This window comes from Chionomys nivalis, chromosome 22 (assembly GCF_950005125.1).
Source record: "Chionomys nivalis chromosome 22, mChiNiv1.1, whole genome shotgun sequence".
NCBI classification, from domain to species: domain Eukaryota; kingdom Metazoa; phylum Chordata; class Mammalia; order Rodentia; family Cricetidae; genus Chionomys; species Chionomys nivalis.
The window spans coordinates 26928736-26947053 of record NC_080107.1 but is presented as its reverse complement, the minus strand read 5'-3'; the positions used below and the strand labels follow the sequence as shown (position 1 = coordinate 26947053).

General features: G+C 43.0%; 1 protein-coding gene across 19 annotated transcripts in view; it reads right to left on the bottom strand.

Annotated features, from left to right (window-relative positions):
* Neb (nebulin) overlaps positions 1-18318 on the bottom strand; it is a 186466-nt gene that overhangs the window by 149451 nt on the left and 18697 nt on the right. For 18 of the 19 annotated variants that reach the window (XM_057755424.1, XM_057755423.1, XM_057755429.1 and 15 more), the window contains exons 1-17: positions 16395-16476; positions 15773-15880; positions 13277-13393; positions 11516-11620; positions 11313-11420; positions 11106-11210; positions 10346-10444; positions 9134-9238; positions 8073-8180; positions 7868-7981; positions 6588-6689; positions 6386-6493; positions 6192-6296; positions 5121-5219; positions 2904-3008; positions 2281-2388; positions 2062-2175 (exon numbers count right to left, since the gene is read on the bottom strand). In XM_057755424.1, the coding sequence (XP_057611407.1) occupies positions 2062-2175; positions 2281-2388; positions 2904-3008; positions 5121-5219; positions 6192-6296; positions 6386-6493; positions 6588-6689; positions 7868-7981; positions 8073-8180; positions 9134-9238; positions 10346-10444; positions 11106-11210; positions 11313-11420; positions 11516-11620; positions 13277-13393; positions 15773-15880; positions 16395-16418 (1734 nt within the window). In that variant the 5' untranslated portion in view covers positions 16419-16476. Of the gene's footprint in view, positions 1-2061; positions 2176-2280; positions 2389-2903; positions 3009-5120; positions 5220-6191; positions 6297-6385; positions 6494-6587; positions 6690-7867; positions 7982-8072; positions 8181-9133; positions 9239-10345; positions 10445-11105; positions 11211-11312; positions 11421-11515; positions 11621-13276; positions 13394-15772; positions 15881-16394; positions 16500-18318 lie in introns of those variants that run through there. The other variant, XM_057755442.1, reaches the window with a different exon arrangement.

Below are 18318 nucleotides of genomic sequence, written 5' to 3'. Positions count from 1 at the left end.
CCATAAAATGCTGTCAAAACACACCACAGAAATCCTTATGCATTTGTGTTTCTTGCCGAAATATTATTCACAATAGCCAGGAAAGGCAACTGCCCTAGCTGTCCATCAGTAGACAAACGGGTCCAGAAAACATGGTTCCTCTACACAATGGAAATTTATGTAGCCGTAAATAAAAATGAAATTAGGGCATTTGAAGAAAAATGGATACAAATGGAAATTGTTGTGAAGCCAAACGAGGCAGGCTCAGAATGGCAAACTCCATGTTTGGTCTTCTATGGTGCCTAAATTTAGACTTTGTGTGTGTGTGTGTGTGTGTGTGTGTGTGTGTGTTGGTATATAGGTCACAAACTTCAAAGGGGGCAAGGAAGAAGAAAAGTCCCTAAGGTAGATGGGAAACAGAGAGGATAATGGACTACATATAGATGACAAGAAAAGGAGGGGGAGTGTGGCGGCTTGACAAAAAATGGCCTCCATAGGTTCATAGGGAGTAGCACTATTAGAAGGTGTGGCCTTGTTGGAGTAGGTGTGGCTTGATGGAGGAAGTATGTCACTATGGGGTTGGCTTTGAGGTCTCTTAACCTTAAGCCAGTTCATTTCCTGCTGCCTGCCAATCCGGATGTAGAACTCTCAGCTCCTTCTTTAGCACCAGGTCTGCCTGCATGCCGCTATGCTTCCCGCCATGAGAATGGACTAAACCTCTGAACTGTAAGCCAGTACCAATCAGATGTTTTCCTCTGTAAGAGTTGCCATGGTTGTGGCGTCTCTTCACAGCAACAAACTCCTACCTATGTCAGGGAGACTAGTTAGGAATCAGAAGGAATGGAGCAGTTCAGAGGGCATGGGCGAACATGGAGAAAGGCAGTGGGGAGGTGACATAAGGAGAACAGAGTCTAATGACATGGTCATGTGTGAAGATGCCATGATGGACATGGTCAAATTGCTTTGTGTGCTAACCTAAAAATTCCATTCTAAAAAAATCATTGAAGATGCACATGACTTTAAGGAAAAGCCTCCTTGCTAGACACAGCTTAGCATTAGCCTGGACTAATGAGACCAGTGGTGTCTTTCGGTTGCAAATGTCAATCAGTTAATAAGAATTCACAGGTTGGTTTTGCACCTAGTGCTCTAATGCTTTCAAGGACAGGATGAAAAACAAACCAATAAAAACGCTGTAGGTTTCTGTGGTATCAGTGGAGACTTGGTTCTGGCTTTTGAACCTGAGAGGGCATACAGAATGGTGGAAACCCAGTGGCCTTGCAGGAGCACTGTGTGATGCTCACAATAATGATAAAGAAAGCACACACAGATTATTGTGTGCACACATGGTTGAAGCAAGTAAATGATACCCACATATTCCTTCTTCACCATGGAAACCAGTGTTTGAAAGCTATGCCAAACACTGTAAGCCACTCTTAAAATATCTTCTAAGCAGTATGGACTGTAACTGGCAAGAACAGATGCTTGTCTCTCTATAGTAAAAATATAACTAGAACAGGATAAATGACCCATGGATCACTTTTAGGGAATCCACAAATCCCTGAAATTAAGGAAATAGGTATGATGAAGAAAATGTTCTACAAATGTGGTCTGTATTTTATAAATCACATTTTTAAAAAGGCTTAATTATCAATGGAATTTTTTTTCCTTAGGTGGAGACCACTACCAATTATTAAAGGCAATAGTAAGCATTGATAACCATACTTGATTTTATATTGGAAGTTCATTAGTTTCTTCTAAAGACAGTTTTCAAATCAGTTTAAAAGCTATTTCTCAATTAGATTTAAACACCTTAGAGATTATAGGAGGTTTTGAGAACAAAAACTGATGCTCTGTTAAATATTAATTCAGAGTCTTCAAAAGTGGAACAGATGTCAAACACTGCCAATAATTTCTGTTCTCAAAGGTGAGGCACGCAAGAGCCAGGGCCCACACTACCTCTAAGGCTCTCAGCAGGTTCTTACGAACTTGAGAGCCCAATGGACACAAAACCATCCACCTGGAATCCTTCCACACCCTGCATGTGGTCAGTGAAACCATCTTGACAATAGGGCAGACACTCACATCGCTCTGGTTTTTGGCTGTCTTGAGGGAGTGCAGCATCTTGGGGTCATCGTTGATGCTGAGGGCGCCGATCATCTTGCCTTTGCTCTTCTCATAGTCCTTCTTGTACATCACCTGCAGGACACCACACATGCTAACTGCTCAGCAGGGACATCCCAGCCCAGCAGCCCAGCCCAGTCCAGCCCAGCCCAGTCCAGCCCAGCCCAGGGCCACACTCACATCGCTGGCATTCTTGCTGTTGGCCTTGGCTGCCAGCAGGGGGATGGCATCTACCTTGATGTCAAACTTCTTAGCTTTGCTCTTCTCCCAGTCTTGCTTGTAGACATTCTGGGAAAGTTTCCGAAAAGAAATTATTAAAAAAAAAAAAGACATTGGTAACAGGTTAATCCAGTAAACATAAAAAAGTTGAAAGTTTTTATCTACAAACTTATTTCATCGATGAGTAATTTATTAACCAAATAGTAGTATAACTATTGGTGTATTATATAGTTTCTCCTTCTACACCACTAAAATTATAAATAGCAAATTCTGTTTTAATTGTTTAAGAACATTCTAAAGACCCTTGTCTATACCACCAATAATTATATAACCAGCAACCACTTAGAAAAGGGAAAATGAGTCATTTACATGGGAGAAATCTCAAGAATTCTAGAGATTATCAAGCAGACACATGCTTGTGATAATAACAGAGGCCAAGGACACGGCATCTGATAATGAAGTAGGTCCCCAGAGCCTGGGCGAGTGAAAAGTCCCCATGTCCACTGCTGACTGTCTCCACAGCTAGCAGCACGGAGTCTAGCTCCGCATCTTCCGGAAGACTTGTACTTTCTCCCCATACTTACGTCACTCAGGTTGTAAGCGTTGACTCTGTGCTGGATGAACTCCGGTGCATCTGCCGGCACGTTGCACTTGAATTTCTCACCTTCATGCTTTGCTTTGTAATTCAGCTGGGGGGGGGGGAGGGAGAAGACAAGTTGCTGTGGGCTGTCTGTGTGCCCCAAGCTTCATGCAGCTGAAACGTAATCCCCTAAAAGTCATGTGGGCGCTGTTTGACAGGAGGTACCTGTCAGAGCTGATTGGCTCACAAGGTTTCTGCCCTTGTGAGTGGATTCATCTGCAGGATTGGCTTTATTATTCAAGTGAGCTCTGAGGAGGGTTTGCTCTGTGTCTCCCTAAGCAATACCTGCACCGTGTCGTGATTCAATAGGAAGCCCTTGCCTGAGCTGGCATCAAGTCCTTAGACTCCATAGCCTTTGGAACTATGAACTAAGAAAACTTCTATTCTTTTTGAGGGGGGAAGAGGTGGTTTTAGAAATAGCATCTTACCATGTAGCTTAGGCTACCCTCAAACTCAAGATTCCCCTGGTTCAGCCCCTCAAGTGCTGAGATTCCAGTCCAGGGTCACTTCTATATTTGGCCCCAGGTATTTTTTTCATAGCACAGAAAATGGACTCAGCAGATATTCAAACAGTTCAAAGCAGGGATTTCCTTGAATTCGTGTAGGACAGTATTATGTCTGTTTAAGGAACACGCTTCAAAGAGCTTCTTAATCTTGTCAGCATCTCATTCCCTCCCTCAGAAGGATTGTGGACAACTGTACTTCACTTAGACATTTCGTAGCTGTTGCTATACTGTAGACATGTTAATACATGCCTCACCGACATCACAAGAACGGGCTTGGAAGGCATGAAAATGCAGTTACGGAATTCTGTAATCAGCGCAATAACAACACCAGGATAATTCCCGGGGACAGCTTAACCCAGTTCTAAAGTGCTGGCCACACCGTTGCTGCTTCAGGCTTTCCTCAACTCTCTGCCCAGTGCTCTTCCGATGGTTCCTCTCCTTGTCATCCTAACCTAGCTCTTTGTTAAAGTATAGTTGCATTATTTCCCCTCCATTCTCTTTCCTTCCATCAACTCCTCCCATGCCCCCTTTACTCCCTCTCAAATTCCTGCTCCCCTCTTCCTTCAATTCCTACTTCCCATACACACATGAACACACACACACATATGCATAAATAAGTATGACCTGTTGAGTTCATTCAGTGCAGCCTGTATGTTCACGATTATTTCAGGGCTGAACACTAGTACTCGATAACTATGGGGTTCCTCCCTATGGGGAGACACCTTCTCCCACTCTCAGTGCCCCCTAATTGTTAGTAGTTCTCTGTCTAGGGGTGAGGCTCCCAGAGAATCCCCCTTCACTTTAGCATGTCTGTGGTATCATTGTCCAGGTCTTGCATAGACAGCCATACTGTTGAGGTGTTAGGAGTGAAGCTTGCCTGTCATTTCCAGGAGACACAATTCATAGCAGATTTCACGGTCCATTGGTTCTTAACACCTTCCACCCACCTCTTCCTCCGTGTCTCCTGAGCCTTAGGTTCAGGAGTTGTGTTGTAGATGTAGCTATTGGGCTAGATTTAATTTTAAAATGCTTTAAATTACATTTTAAAACTATTTGTGTGTGTGTGTGTGTGCACGTGTGCGTGTGTGTGTCTGTGTGACAAGTTTGACAAGAGGTCTATTCTTTTGGAAGTCAGTTCTCTACTTCCAGTACGTAGAAGGAGATCAGAGATTGAACTCAGGACATCAGACTTAGTGGCAAACACGCACTGAACCATCTCAGTGGCCCCCATAATTTAACTCTTTGTTTCCCGCTAACTGCCTGAAGTAATGCTTTGTTATAGTACACCTTTTTTTCCTTTTGCCAAGTCTTTGTGACTTTACCAGAACAGGAATACTTCCCTTTCTGCCTGTCAAACAGATACCTCTACTGCAACTGGTTTCTTAAGGGGCACAAAGTTCTAGTGTTCATGGGGCACATTTTAATAAGTAAAGCAATCCTATGAAAAATCAGTGTATTACTTAAAACTCTCAGTTACTATATTGCTGTCTATCACTGCTGGGGGCTGCAGCTTGATCTAGCAGCTTCATTTGCATTTTATTAAGCAAAATCTGAAGCGTGGCATTAATGGCACGACAGAAGAATCCTTGAAGACACTGAGATTTTCAGTACGCCATCCCTGGGTCGCCCCCTCTGACGCGAGTCAGGACACTTACATCACTGAGCTGTTTGGTGTTGAGCTGGGCTTGCAGCAGCACAGGCGTGTCAGTGACTGCTGTGAATTTAGTCTTATCAGGATGCACTTTGTAGGTGTGCTGGAAGAGAAGACAGCCTTGGCTGATGGTTCACACTGTAATTTTCTATTCCCATTCGTTACACACCAATGCAGCGGACGTTTACATCCAAAACTTTGCTTTCTTTAGTTCTGAAAAACTGGTTCGACACTAGGATCCTTGTCTTCTCTTTTTCTCTTTCCCTTCTTTCGTCTCTTCCCCTCCCCTCCCAATGTTAAGCTGCAGACGTGTGGCATTTATACTAAAATATAACAACATTATCTTCCTCCATTTCTTCTCCCTCTCTCCCCCTCTCTTCTCTCTCTTGGTTTTTCTACATTTGATATTAACGAAAAGGCTGAGAAATTACTGAGTTTTCTGCTGCATCTATATGGCTGGTATGTCTCTGCACTGAAACTCATGTCCAGTCAGGGCTGTACTTTGAGCTATGAGTTCTGCACATCCTACCCTCTCTTCCTGTTTGTATCCTCACTCACCCTCCCAGCACATCCGAGTCCCGTCTGCTCTCAATGTCCCTTTCTCTCTCAAGACTCTTCTTTCTGCCCTGGTCTTGGCATGACAGAACAGTCCTTGCTCCTAAGTGTTCCTTCTTCACTGCCTGTCTCTTCCACTCCAACAGAACTTACTGAAGAGCAGGTCACCATGCTACCCTAGTCTCCAGCATCGAGGACAGTGCCTGGCTCATGCCCTGGTATCGCTTTGTTGGGCAATGAAGACCCTGATTATGACAAACCTGGGTAGTGTCCTTTTGCCCTGGATTAATAGCTGTACATACTAATGAAAATAAAGACATTGAACCTGAAAGAATTTCATAACCAATGGACTTCTTCTTAGTAATTCTGGTGTTCTCCAATCCTACCTCCAAGGCCCAATTGAAATAAAATAATCATATCCTGACCACTAGGTGAGAGCATTTAAACTCATATGAAAGATACCACTAGATGTCACAAGCATCCCACACCCAACCTGAGGAACTCAGGGCCGCTGACTTACGTCTTTACACTGGTCCAACTTCTTGATAGCTTCGTATTCCTGAGTTATCGTCTGAGGGAAATAGCATTTCCCTTTGTCTTCTTCATATTCTGCTTTGTAGCTCTTCTAAAAAGCACAAGGACAAAACCAATCAGGATGGCTGCTGCCTCCCAAACAATGCCATCGCAGGCCCGAGTCACTGGATGCAAACTTACGTCACTGTTTTGAGCTGTAACTTTCATGCAGTGTGTATGGTACGGGTCCTCAAAGCTGCCTACATAGTGGCCCAAAATATTCTTTACGTATGAATCTTTATATTTCGCCTAGTACAGAAAACACAATGCTTTGTGTTAGCAGTGCTTTTTCAATGGGCAGGAAAAGTCATCCCGCCCAAGAGGTGGGCGTGGCCCTCCGCACCTCACTGAAGTTCTTCAGAAGGGTGTCGAGTTGATACTTAGGGGTCTCACAATAATTCATACTCTTGGCCTTGGTCTTTTCATAGTTTTCCCTGTATAGCCTCTGCCAAAGGAAAAAAAGAAAATTGAGCAAACAAAAATATATCTCACACACCAACAGCCACCAGGGGCATTGTCAGACTTGAAACAATGGGACGAGATGGTGATGTTTTCTTCCACCATTTTCCACCATGAAGAAAGGATACTCTTGAGGCTCGTGTCTTGTATAATATTAGGTGCTAACAATGACAGGTGCTCGCCCATATTGCTTATCTCAGTATTGCTCAGACCAAAAGAGAAAGCACATGAATGCTGCCACTCAAGAGAAGTTCTGCCTTTAAATAACTGCCCCATTTCTCTATGCTTGAAAAAAATGAATTAAAAAATTGGAGTAAAATGAGCCCCGAGGCCTAAGAAGGGAGGGCCTGAGGACACAGGCAGTTTCACAAAGTCATGAGCTCGGCCCTTGGTTCAAACACATGTCGTCATCCTCCTAGAAGTGAGCCTTCCCCGTTAACTTACGTTCCCTTTATAGCATCTGTCATTGAATGATGGCTTTTAGGAATTTTAGTTCTTTAATGTGTACATCTGTCATATGGTTCCCCATACTCCCTTTTAATTTTCTCATATAGGAAATTCAAAATACACTCAATAAAACAGGGAATATTGTAAATGACATGAAATATAAGAAGAATTTCTTTCTTATTAGGAATTACAAAGGCAGTTTCAGTAGTTTTTTTTTTTTCTAAAGTAAGGATTAATGTCTTCATAATGAAGCCAACATTTATAAAATCCTCAAACTGAAATTTCTTGCTTTGGCATTCACGCTTCATCTGGCTCTACTGCTTTGTCTCACAGTTGGTCTTCTCACTTCTTGCTGTTTGTTTTCCGCATATCCTTGTAAACACCTTAGTTCAGGGCACTGAATGGCTGCACACCCACACTGATACTAGGAACACTGTGTATACTCACATATTTAGCCCACTCCTGGGAAACAAAGAAAACAATGTTTATAGAGTTTGTTTCCTCCTCATAAAACAAAGGCAGAGAGGACATGAAAGAAGCAAGCTTCCCAGAGAAGAATGACGTCACAGTCACAAATGGTGAATCTCAGCTAACCATAGCCCTCTCCACATTTAGTATAGTGATTCAGATTTGAGTGTAGGCTGACATCCAACCCAAGGTTGTATTAATTGGTAGGGTACCCACATCAAAAGAGAGCGGTTTTGCAAAGATACTCACATCACTCTGGTTTTTGGCTGTCTTGAGGGAGTGCAGCATCTTGGGGTCATCGTTGATGCTGAGGGCGCCTATCATCTTGCCTTTGCTCTTCTCATAGTCCTTCTTGTACATCACCTGCAGGGACACCACACATGCTAACTGCTCAGCAGGGACATCCCAGCCCAGCAGCCCAGCCCAGTCCAGCCCAGCCCAGGGCCACACTCACATCGCTGGCATTCTTGCTGTTGGCCTTGGCTGCCAGCAGGGGAATGGCGTCCACCTTGATGTCAAACTTCTTAGCTTTGCTCTTCTCCCAGTCTTGCTTGTAGACATTCTGGGAAAGGAATTGGCAAAAGAGAAATGCCTGTCATCACATTTGAAGACCGAGGCTAGGCTAATTCATTGGTGTATTCCTAACGGCAAATAAATAGACCTGTTCATGGTCTATCAATTGTGCATATTTAAGGTAATTCTCTTTAAGACGGAGCTTCTAATTCTAAGACTAGGTTTCTTGTTCTCCCTCAGAATCTTTCAAATTAGCTCACTTCTAGGGGCCACACTAATATCTGAGCCCGGAAGTAAAGAGTAGCGAGTGGTACAGGCATGCAGTTAGCTCACTCTTGGTGGTTTCAGGTATTGCTTTCGTTTGTCCTTTAAATCCACTGAGCGGTCATTTCATGAATCATTCTACTGCCTGGATAATCACAGTACTTGTTTTGGGAATTGTTGAAGAAGCTAAGAGGGTAATTTAACTTTTCTATGAAATTTAATTTGGAAAATGAAAGCTGGCCATGGATTCCTGGCCTTCCGCCCTTTAGATCCTTGGTGTTATCATTAGCATAAGCTTTCTTATATCTAGACAGAAGTCTAATTTGTGTAAAACAGGACACTATAGGCCTGGGGAATAAAGGAAATCATTCCTAAAAAAGATCATATACTAGGGAAATTGAATTATGGCGTAGTATACATAAATGCTTCTGGCAGATGTAACATTAAGATTTACAATGAAACACACACTCACGGTGACATTCTAGAGGCCGGTTAGAAAATATTAACGTTACTAACAATTAAATGAAGCTACTTACAAAACGACTACACAGAGGCAGCAGGGATATGCAAGGTCAGCTTAAAGGGACACTGACAGAAAGGTAGACACATGACGTGAATGTCACGGGTGCTTCCTAGCTTCACCACTGAAGTTGTCATTGAACTACAATGAAGCAACTCAACACTAGGCACACGGCTAGCAATGTGCCCCCCGTATGGTGCGGTCCACGAGGCACTTACATCACTCAGGTTATAGGCGTTCACTCTGTGCTGGATAAAGGCAGGGGCATCCGGAGGTATATGACACTTGAATTTTTCGCTTTCGTGTTTGGCTTTGTAATTTAGCTAAAGAGCAGGAAGCAGGGTATGGGGGAGAGGGAGAGAGAGAGAAAGAGAGAGAGAGAGAGAGAGAGAGAGAGAGAGAGAGAGAGAGAGAGAATGAATATCATTAAATTCACAAGAAAAAGATTTACCAAATACAAAACCTCCTTCAGGCATTTTGTGAAATAACTGACAAGCATCACGAGAGCGAGCGCTTAGGAAAGTCACTGTGCAGTGCCGAACCTGTGTCCTGGACCCTTGTCAACTGTCATCATGTCCTTCACAGTCACCATGTCCTCCACCACAGTAGGTGACAGAATGAGGTGGCTCTTCATACACATTCCTCTCCACGCCTTTCACAATTGGCCCCTTTGGTTCAGACACGCTGTCCTGGCGTTCCTGTCCTGGCTGATGCCACTTACTGGAGACACCTTCATAAGTGTCACCTTGCATATATCGTGTTTACTGATACTGCAGTTGAACTGTCATCTTGGCCATAAATATACTGCGGCCATTTTTATTTTTTATTTTTTTTAGGCCAAGACAGGCATGGAGGTTCATACAAAAAGCTCATATAATAAACTTATCTCTAGGTTTCAGTTTTCTAGAAAGTTAGTTGGCAAAGAGAAGCCTGTATGGTCTCTGGTCTGTCCTGACTGTATACTCAAAACACATCTCCTACCATGTTGATTCCCAAACATCTACAAATTATGTAAGAGAAAGAGGCACAGAAAGATTAACTCATTTGAATATCTTGTCACAAGAAGCTGGGTTGTGAATCCAGTTTTAGAAGATGTATTCTTTTCAATAATTTAAGCTATCCTGGTTTCTTAATTTTACTAAGAGTTGTCTACTTAAAAGGCTTCAGCTCATCCAGATAGAAAGATATTTTAAATGATTACAAATATATAAACATCTACTCAAATGTAATGGTTTTCTAATCAATGTAATCAAACAAGAAGCTGGATTTTATCAGCTGAGAAGGTAGAGGTAGAGTTTTACTCTGAGCGTGAACAAGGCTTGGGGTCTGAACCCAGAACTGCGAAATGGAATACATTGAATTTCTGCATGGATTTATGAAATGCCTCCCCACTCCCACAACTGCTTCCCCCAGTACTTAGCAGGACTTACGTCACTCAGCTGTTTGGAATTGACCTGGGCTTGCAACAGAACGGGAGAGTCCGTAACTTGAGTGAACTTGGTCTTATCTGGGTGGGCTTTGTAGGTGTGCTGGAAGGGAACAAAGGAGTTTGGTTTAGTGGGGTCTACGATGTCCAAGGTGGTCTCTGAGCCAGGAAAGAACCTGTCCCGCCCCACCCTGAAGAAACTGGTGGCTAAAGAAACATTCAAGGTCCGGGCGGTGGTGGCGCACGCCTTTAATCCCAGCACTCGGAGGCAGAGACAGGCGGATCTCTGTGAGTTCGAGACCAGCCTGGTCTACAAGAGCTAGTTTCAGGACAGACTCCAAAACCACAGAGAAACCCTGTCTCAAAAAAACCAAAAAAAAAAAAAAAAAAAAAAAAAAAAAAAAAGAAACATTCAAGGTGTTTGTTTTTAGCTGGATTGCAGTTTGTCTGAGAGGTGCTCTTCCGTGACTATGAAGACCGACCGCATGTTTTCAGATTCCTGACAGCTCTTCACAGCGATGAGCTCTTGAGAATTAGCTCTTGAGACATGGGATGCCAGCAGGAACAGAAGTATATCTTCTACAAATTGTTTCTTACGGCTGCCTTTCCTAGACATATTTGTAAAGCGGTCAACATTTTAAAAGCATCTCAGCCTCTAGATGCCACAAAGGGCAGCAACATCTGGATCAATGTCCCTGAAGTAGGAAGCATCTGGACTGAAGGGGGATGAAGGACTTTGTCACAAGCTCACTGTGGGAACATACATCTTTACACTGGTCCAGTTTCTTGATTGCCTCATATTCCTGGGTGATGGTCTGCGGGAAGAAGCCTTTGCCTCTGTCCTCTTCATATTCCGCTCTGTAATTTTTCTATGAGGGAAAATAATCAGATATAACGTTCCAACCATCGTTTTATGCCTTAAACCCACAACATCTTATTTAGAAAGTGAAAACAATACCCTTAGGACTTACGTCACTATTTTGGGCTGACACTTTCATACAGTGTGTGTGATATGGGTCTTCGAAGCTGCCTACATAGTGTCCCAAAATATTCTTTAGGTAGGAATCTCTGTACTTAGTCTGAAAGACAAAAATGTATTCCACTTGTTAATTGGCCAGTGGCTTATTAAATAAGCGAGTCTTTAAAGACAACCGGTGACAGTGATGATACTTACATCACTACTGAAGTTCTGCAGTACTGTGTCAAGCTGAAACTTGGGGGTCTCGCAGTAATTGATGCTCTTGGCCTTTGTCTTTTCATAGTTTTCTTTGTATAGTTTCTGCCAAAGGGGGGGGGGAATCAGTTAAAATAGATCCTGTCACTCCCACGCTGATTATAACGCTCATATTTTCCAACACCAGACAAAAGAAGAAGAAAAGATACCGTCCACCAACTACCTTAGAAACCTACAGTCAACACTCGGTGTCATGCATTATTAGCAATGATTGTAAAACCTGAGATTTTGACATTTTCAGAAACTTAAGAAGCCAGCATGCTACCCCTAGCTGAGCCTCTGTGGCAGGTTGGCATCTCTAAGCTGCTCTCTCTCTCTCTCTCTCTCTCTCTCTCTCTCTCTCTTTCTCTCTCTCTCTCTTTCTCTCTCTCTCCACACTTACTCTCTCATTGTGCCCCAAGTACACAGAGGTTATGATAATGGCTTTGTTATTTTTCAAATAAACTTTTATAAAAAGTTAAGTAGAAAAACACACAATTAGGCTTCATAAAATAAGACCCATCTGAGAATTTGAAGCATGAATGAATCACCACTAGTTCTCCTTCACTGCTAACATTTATGTTTAGTCTTAAGATAACACAATCAATCAGTGGTTGGTTTCAAGGGCACGGATGAGAAAGCAAACCATCATCACTTTTTCATGTTGAGTTTTCAAAGTGTCAATACATCCCTGCTTCTAGCAACAGTGGATCTGAGATGGTTTGTTTAGTAAACATGCCCGTCATTGGAAAACAAAGCACTTACTGTTGAGGTTACAGCAGAGCCATTTGGACAGATGAATTAACACCTTATCCCTTGCCCTCCTGCTCCCCAGATACGTGCACCCCAGTATGCTGATGTAGTTCAAGGGTAGAGAAGCATTAACCTATCCAGGGAGCTATGTAAAATGTTTGAATCTTGGAAAAAATTTTCATATAATCTGTCCATATAAAACCTCAACTTAGCCTGTGTATGTTTGTTGTGTATTTTGTGTGTGTTTGTTGTACATGTGTGCAGTTCAGGTGTGTGCATGTGTGTATGTGAGTGTCTGTGTGTATGTGAGTGTGTGTGTATACGTGTCAGTTTGTGTACACGTGTACACTTCAGGTGTGTGTGTGTGTGTATGAATGTGAGTGTGTGTGTGTATACATGTGAGTGTGTGTGTTTTAGTCAAATTGGTAAACTGATCTTGGACCCTTAGTTTTCTAATACCAAGCACTGGCTTATTTTATCTATTTCAACCCCAATAGCTTACTTGGGAGAAGTAGACAGGTACCAAGTCAGGGGACATTTTCTGAGTTAAGTGTCTGCAGGTGACAGTTTCAAGTGTTAGCTCTGTTTTTGAAGGTCTCTCTTTACCTGTTCAGAAGCCCAGCACAATATGCCCCATGCCCACAAGGAGCCCCAGATGCTGGAATCTTCTAAGCAGATGAGGACTTCCCTGCCCTTTGAATTCACTCCACTGGCTACAGATAGTAAGGCATGTTGTGTTTGGAGACCCTCAGCCTTTGATGGCTAGTCAGCTCTGCTGTGACTCTTCCTTCAGAACCTTAAAACACTAGCAAAGCTATACAGGTACACAGCTATACAGGTATACAAATATACAGATATCCAGCTATATAGATATACAGGTATATAGCTATACAGGTATCACACAAGGAGAAAGACTCCATCTCTCATGAAGTTAAGGTTATAAAAGATCTGTGAAGAGAGTTGACTTACGTCACTGAGGACGTTTCCTGCTGCCTTCAGCTGCCTGAGCAGTGGGTTCTCTGATGCAGGAAGTACGTTATAATCTGCTTTTCCTTTATTCTTCTCATAGTCTTCTTTGTATTTTACCTGTGGGAGGAAATAAAATAATAAAGAAACTCCCCAGGTTATTTTGCCCTCGTCTCCACAATAGCAATTATGACATGGCGCCCCAAATCAATTTCCTCTTTGGAAAAATGGCAGCTTGACATTTTATCACCAGAGCAGCAGTACAGAAACTGCATGAATTTCCAGGAAACTTCTTCTTTTCATTCATTTATTCATTCAAAAATATCAGAGGGAGTTGATTATGTGCCTGGCTCTGGGAAAGACACAAAAAGGAACAACATATGGTCTCTGTCCTCGAAAGGAGAAAGGCATGTAAATATTGGGGGGAAGAGAGAAACACAAATAGTGACAGCACATCGTGCCCCAGATGTCTGCTCTTTAGAACCTCCACTCCAACTTCCAGCTGCCATCTGCCTGCACATCTGAAAGACAAGGAGCTGGGAGCATCAGCGCCTCCTTGATGCCTTTCCTACAGGCATGCATTGAGCAAGCACATATTTAATACACAGACAGGAGAAAAAGGAGCCAGGGGATGAATGGTGGCAACCTCAGCTTTCTTTTCCCTTCCCATTTTGCACTTTAAATCCCAACCATGGCAGACGCTGTAAGTTTGAGATGGGGAAATTAAAAACTCTGAAAAGAAACCTGTCCACAGCGATCAAAACAACATGGTCTTGAGGCAGACCGTGATCTCGAGCCTGCCTTTCGCTTGGGAAGTGAAACCAATCAAGTCTCAGGAATCCTAAACCATTTACTACTGTTACAAAACTGCACAAAATGAGGCCAATCAGCTCTGTAGACAATGACAGGTAACGCACAACTGAAACCCAGATGCGCCAACCCTACTATCTACCCAGAGTATCATAAGGGCTACTCTGCAGGCTCTTCAGGCATGGGAGACCTGCACAACCTTTCTACCTCATGGGATTATAAAGGCCCTGGCAAAACAGAATTGCACAGAAAGGACATTCACAAACCCCTATCGTGCCACCTGCATCAGTCATATGGTCATATGGGAGAACTGTTAGGGCGTATGACAATGTCATGCCTCCTCTTACAGACTAGATCTCACCTCCTTCAAGGGCTTCAATCCAGCAGTTTGCTCTCAGCACCAGCTCAGGGTTACCCCTCTGTTGGATTTTCCCATCAGTGTAGCAGCATGGAATTGTGTGTTCTATCTTAAAACATTTCTTATTACTGTCTTTTCCATCAGCTGCCATTAATTTTCATTTTCATTTAAGAAAAATTCTTGAAAGAACACAATATACTCTGACCTTCAGCGGTTTTTTCTTTATTATTCAGTCATGACCCTTCTCCAAGCAAACTCAGCCAACTTATTCTTTAGGCTGCCAGTGACTCTGCATTAGCAAACCCAGGTAGAAACACTTGGCACAAACAATAACTCCATCCTCCTTTATTAATTGTGCACACTCCTGCTACCTCTCCACCGTGCTCCTGTCTCACCTGGGGGCATATCAGGGTTCAGTCGGTGGAGCTGTCTGCCCATCCTATCCCCACTGTGCTGTCCAGTCTCAGGACATTATTTTCCACACACTAATGCCCCCCAATTTTATATAAAATTCCCGTAAACATTCTCTGAACCTCCAGACTCATGCAGTCAACCGACCAACTTCATACTTCCACCTGAGAATCTAAAAGACATCTGAATCTAACAGGTTTGAAGACGAACTCCGGTTTCACTAAGAACCACCTTCTCTTCCTGTAATCGTCCCTGTATCCTTCAAGGGAAACCCCATCCAGTGAGCTGCTTAGGTGGAAATTGTTCCCTCCTATCTCACACCCAGTCACTGTCTCACACTTTCTAAGTGGTGGAGTCCTGCTTTCTATCCTCTGGCAGAACCAGGGCTCCAGGAAAGGCAAGGATCAAACAAGTTTACTTGACCTCGAAGTTCATGTTTTTATAAAAACCATACCACTTTAAAAGGTCAAAGCATAACCTACATATCAAAGTCACTCTACAGGCTATCTGAAGACGCCCATGGACTAGGTTTTTCGCCCATCAGTCAGAACACAGGCTGGTGACAGTGTTGAGCATGAGGCATGTGGTTTCATATAAAGCTGCCAATCTTTAGTTTTTTCTGACAGAAGTTCTGCTAGCTAAGATGATTACCTTCATCCTTCGGGCCAGCAAAAGACCCTTCACTCCGTGAAATAATGAAAATGGTGATTAGGTGCCATTAAGGCTTCTATTGTGATGCCAATATAATCATTTATTTATTTTTTTACTGTTTTTAGGCAATCTACTTTACACTGGTCTCAACTTTAGTAACTTCGCTCAGCATCTACCTGGCACCTTTTTCATTATATACGAGAGCTAGAGTGAGGGCAAGCTCACCCTACTAAAGACATGAAGGGATGGGAAAACATCTTCATTTATACCTTGCTGGCTGCAATTCCAGCCTGTTTGTTCATTTTGTACTCAGGCGTTTCCGTCTGCATGAAGTAGATCTGGTCTTTCAAGTTCTCGAAGTCTTCCTGATACTTCCTCTGTGAGAGTAAAGATATCGGAGAACAGCTGTAGAAACAAGCTTCAGGACAGAGCCCCTCAAGTCTACACCCACCCCTTGGGTTTAGGCCAGTCAGGTCACAACTGGAGACTGGTGGCATTGCCAACATGTCTATCAGCTTAAAAGAGATCTGGACAATTCGAACAGGCTTGGAGAACAATGGGAAAGGCACAATCTTTCCGGCCCACTGAGGAAGAGCTCTGGAGAGCCAGAGCAGATGAATGAAGAATCAAGTCACTCAATGTTATAAATGCACAATTTTGTTCAGCAGGGAAGAATAAACTGAAAAGAGCCTTTCTGACTCACGCTAAGTGTATTCTGTAATTACTAAGAGGGCTTCACTAGGTTGTTCCTATGGAAATTGAGGGAGAAATAATCAACACGGTCAAAATAATATCTCGCATTCCAGAATTCCCCAAGCTGTTGCAAGCAGCAGGAAGCTGTCAAAGACAGGGGTCCTCTCCCAGGACGCCTGGCCCTCACTCCCTACTTACTGAGCTGAGATTATCGGCGTTCATTCTGGCTGTTGCAATTTCAAAGCAGGGCGTCTCACTCCATTTGCCTTTGACTTTCTTTTCATAGTCTTCTTTATACTTTTGCTGGGGGCAGAAAGAAAAGAAATGAGGTAAAAGCAAAATCCAAGAGTTGAGGAATAGTGTGACATTAAATATTTTGCCAGGCTCGTGCTAGGGTCTCCGAGTAATCTTGCAGTGTGGTCACCTGACACATCAAGAAAGTTGACTTGAGGGGAATAGAGAAAGCCAAGGAGAGGACTATCTCTCTTTGCTGACTTTAGGGGCTTAGAATTGAACCCCAAATGTGGTGTGTGGAAGTTATAACTGAACCCAGGTATACTGTTGTGAACTGCCTTGACCCATGTATTCTTGGGACAGAATTAACCTAGCCGACCCCACATCTGGGCCCATGAGGCAAAGCTAGAGCAGGGTTAGAGCAACTCTCCTCCTTGTCTCATAGAGCTACGCTAAAGACATAATCACTGACTCTCAGGTGGCCTGTATCACCTATACCTCCACCACACTCTTCATAGAAATATAAAGCCCTCTTTGTCATACCATCAGCACAAGCTCTAATGTAAAGAACCAATGTGTCAGAGTAAAAGGAAGTACAGTTTTCCCGTAAATGTCCTATTTTCTGTCTTCGCAATGGTTAATATGCCAATTATTAGCAGCCATTTTTACAGCTGTTCATTTTAGACCTCCAGATCTTTAGTGTCTATGACTGAACACTGTCATTTCCAAAGATCTGACTTAGTGCACCAACAATTCAAGTTTCTCAACTGGAAGGATGCAGGATTTTACACAGAACACTGCTAGCAAGATGAAGCAAGATCACACGGTTTGTGTGTATCTATGACACTAAACAAATGAATGGTATAATAATTATAATAATGACAATTTTATCATGAAGAAACTGAAGAAAAACTGTATGTGGAGAGAGAGAGGGAGAGGGAGAGGGAGAGGGAGAGGGAGAGGGAGAGGGAGAGGGAGAGGGAGAGGGAGAGGGAGAGGGAGAGGGAGAGGGAGAGGAGACAGAAAAAGAAACTGAGTCCTGCTAAGACTCAGATTTGCCTTGTATACCGGCAAGGCAGATGCAGGAGAATCTTGAGATAAAACCAGGCTCCATGGAAAGACCCTACCTTAATGAACAAAACAGAACAATAAAATATGGATTAGACTGATTTAGCTATCTTCTTGTGGTGGGTTGAATGAAAATGGCCCCTGTAGGCTCATGGGGGTGGCACTATTATGAGGGGTAGCCTTCATGGAGGAAGTGTGTTCCTGCAGGTGAGTTTTGAGGGTTTTGGATTCCCAAACCAGGTCCAGTGTCTCTCTCTCTCTCTTCCTGCTGCTTTCCAATCCAGATGTATAAACTTTCAGCTACCTCTCCAGCACTGTATCTGCCAGCATGTCACCAGGCTTCCCATAATAATGATAATGGACTAAATCACTGAAACTGTAAGCCAGCCCCAATTAAATGTTTTCTTTATTAAGAGTTGCCATGGTTATGGTGTGCCTTCACAGCAACAGAAATTCTAAGTAAGGCCAATTACTTGATGTGGGTGCTGTAGAATAATTCTCTTGTACACTGTAAAGATTTGTCACTCAGACTGGTATGATAAAAAGCTGATTGGCCAATAGACAGGAAGAAAGTATAGGCAGAGCAACCAAACTAAGGATGCTGATATGAAGAAGGGCGGAGTCAGAGGAGTTGCCGGCAGATACAGAGTGAGAAAGATGGGCATGCCATACTGAGAAAAAGTATCAAGCCACCTGACAAAGCATAGATAAGAAATATAGGTTAATTTAACTGTATGCGTTAGCTAGTAACAAACCTGAGCTATTAGTTGAGCATGATATAATTAATATTTAGTCTCTGTGTCTGTTAGTTGGGAGTGGC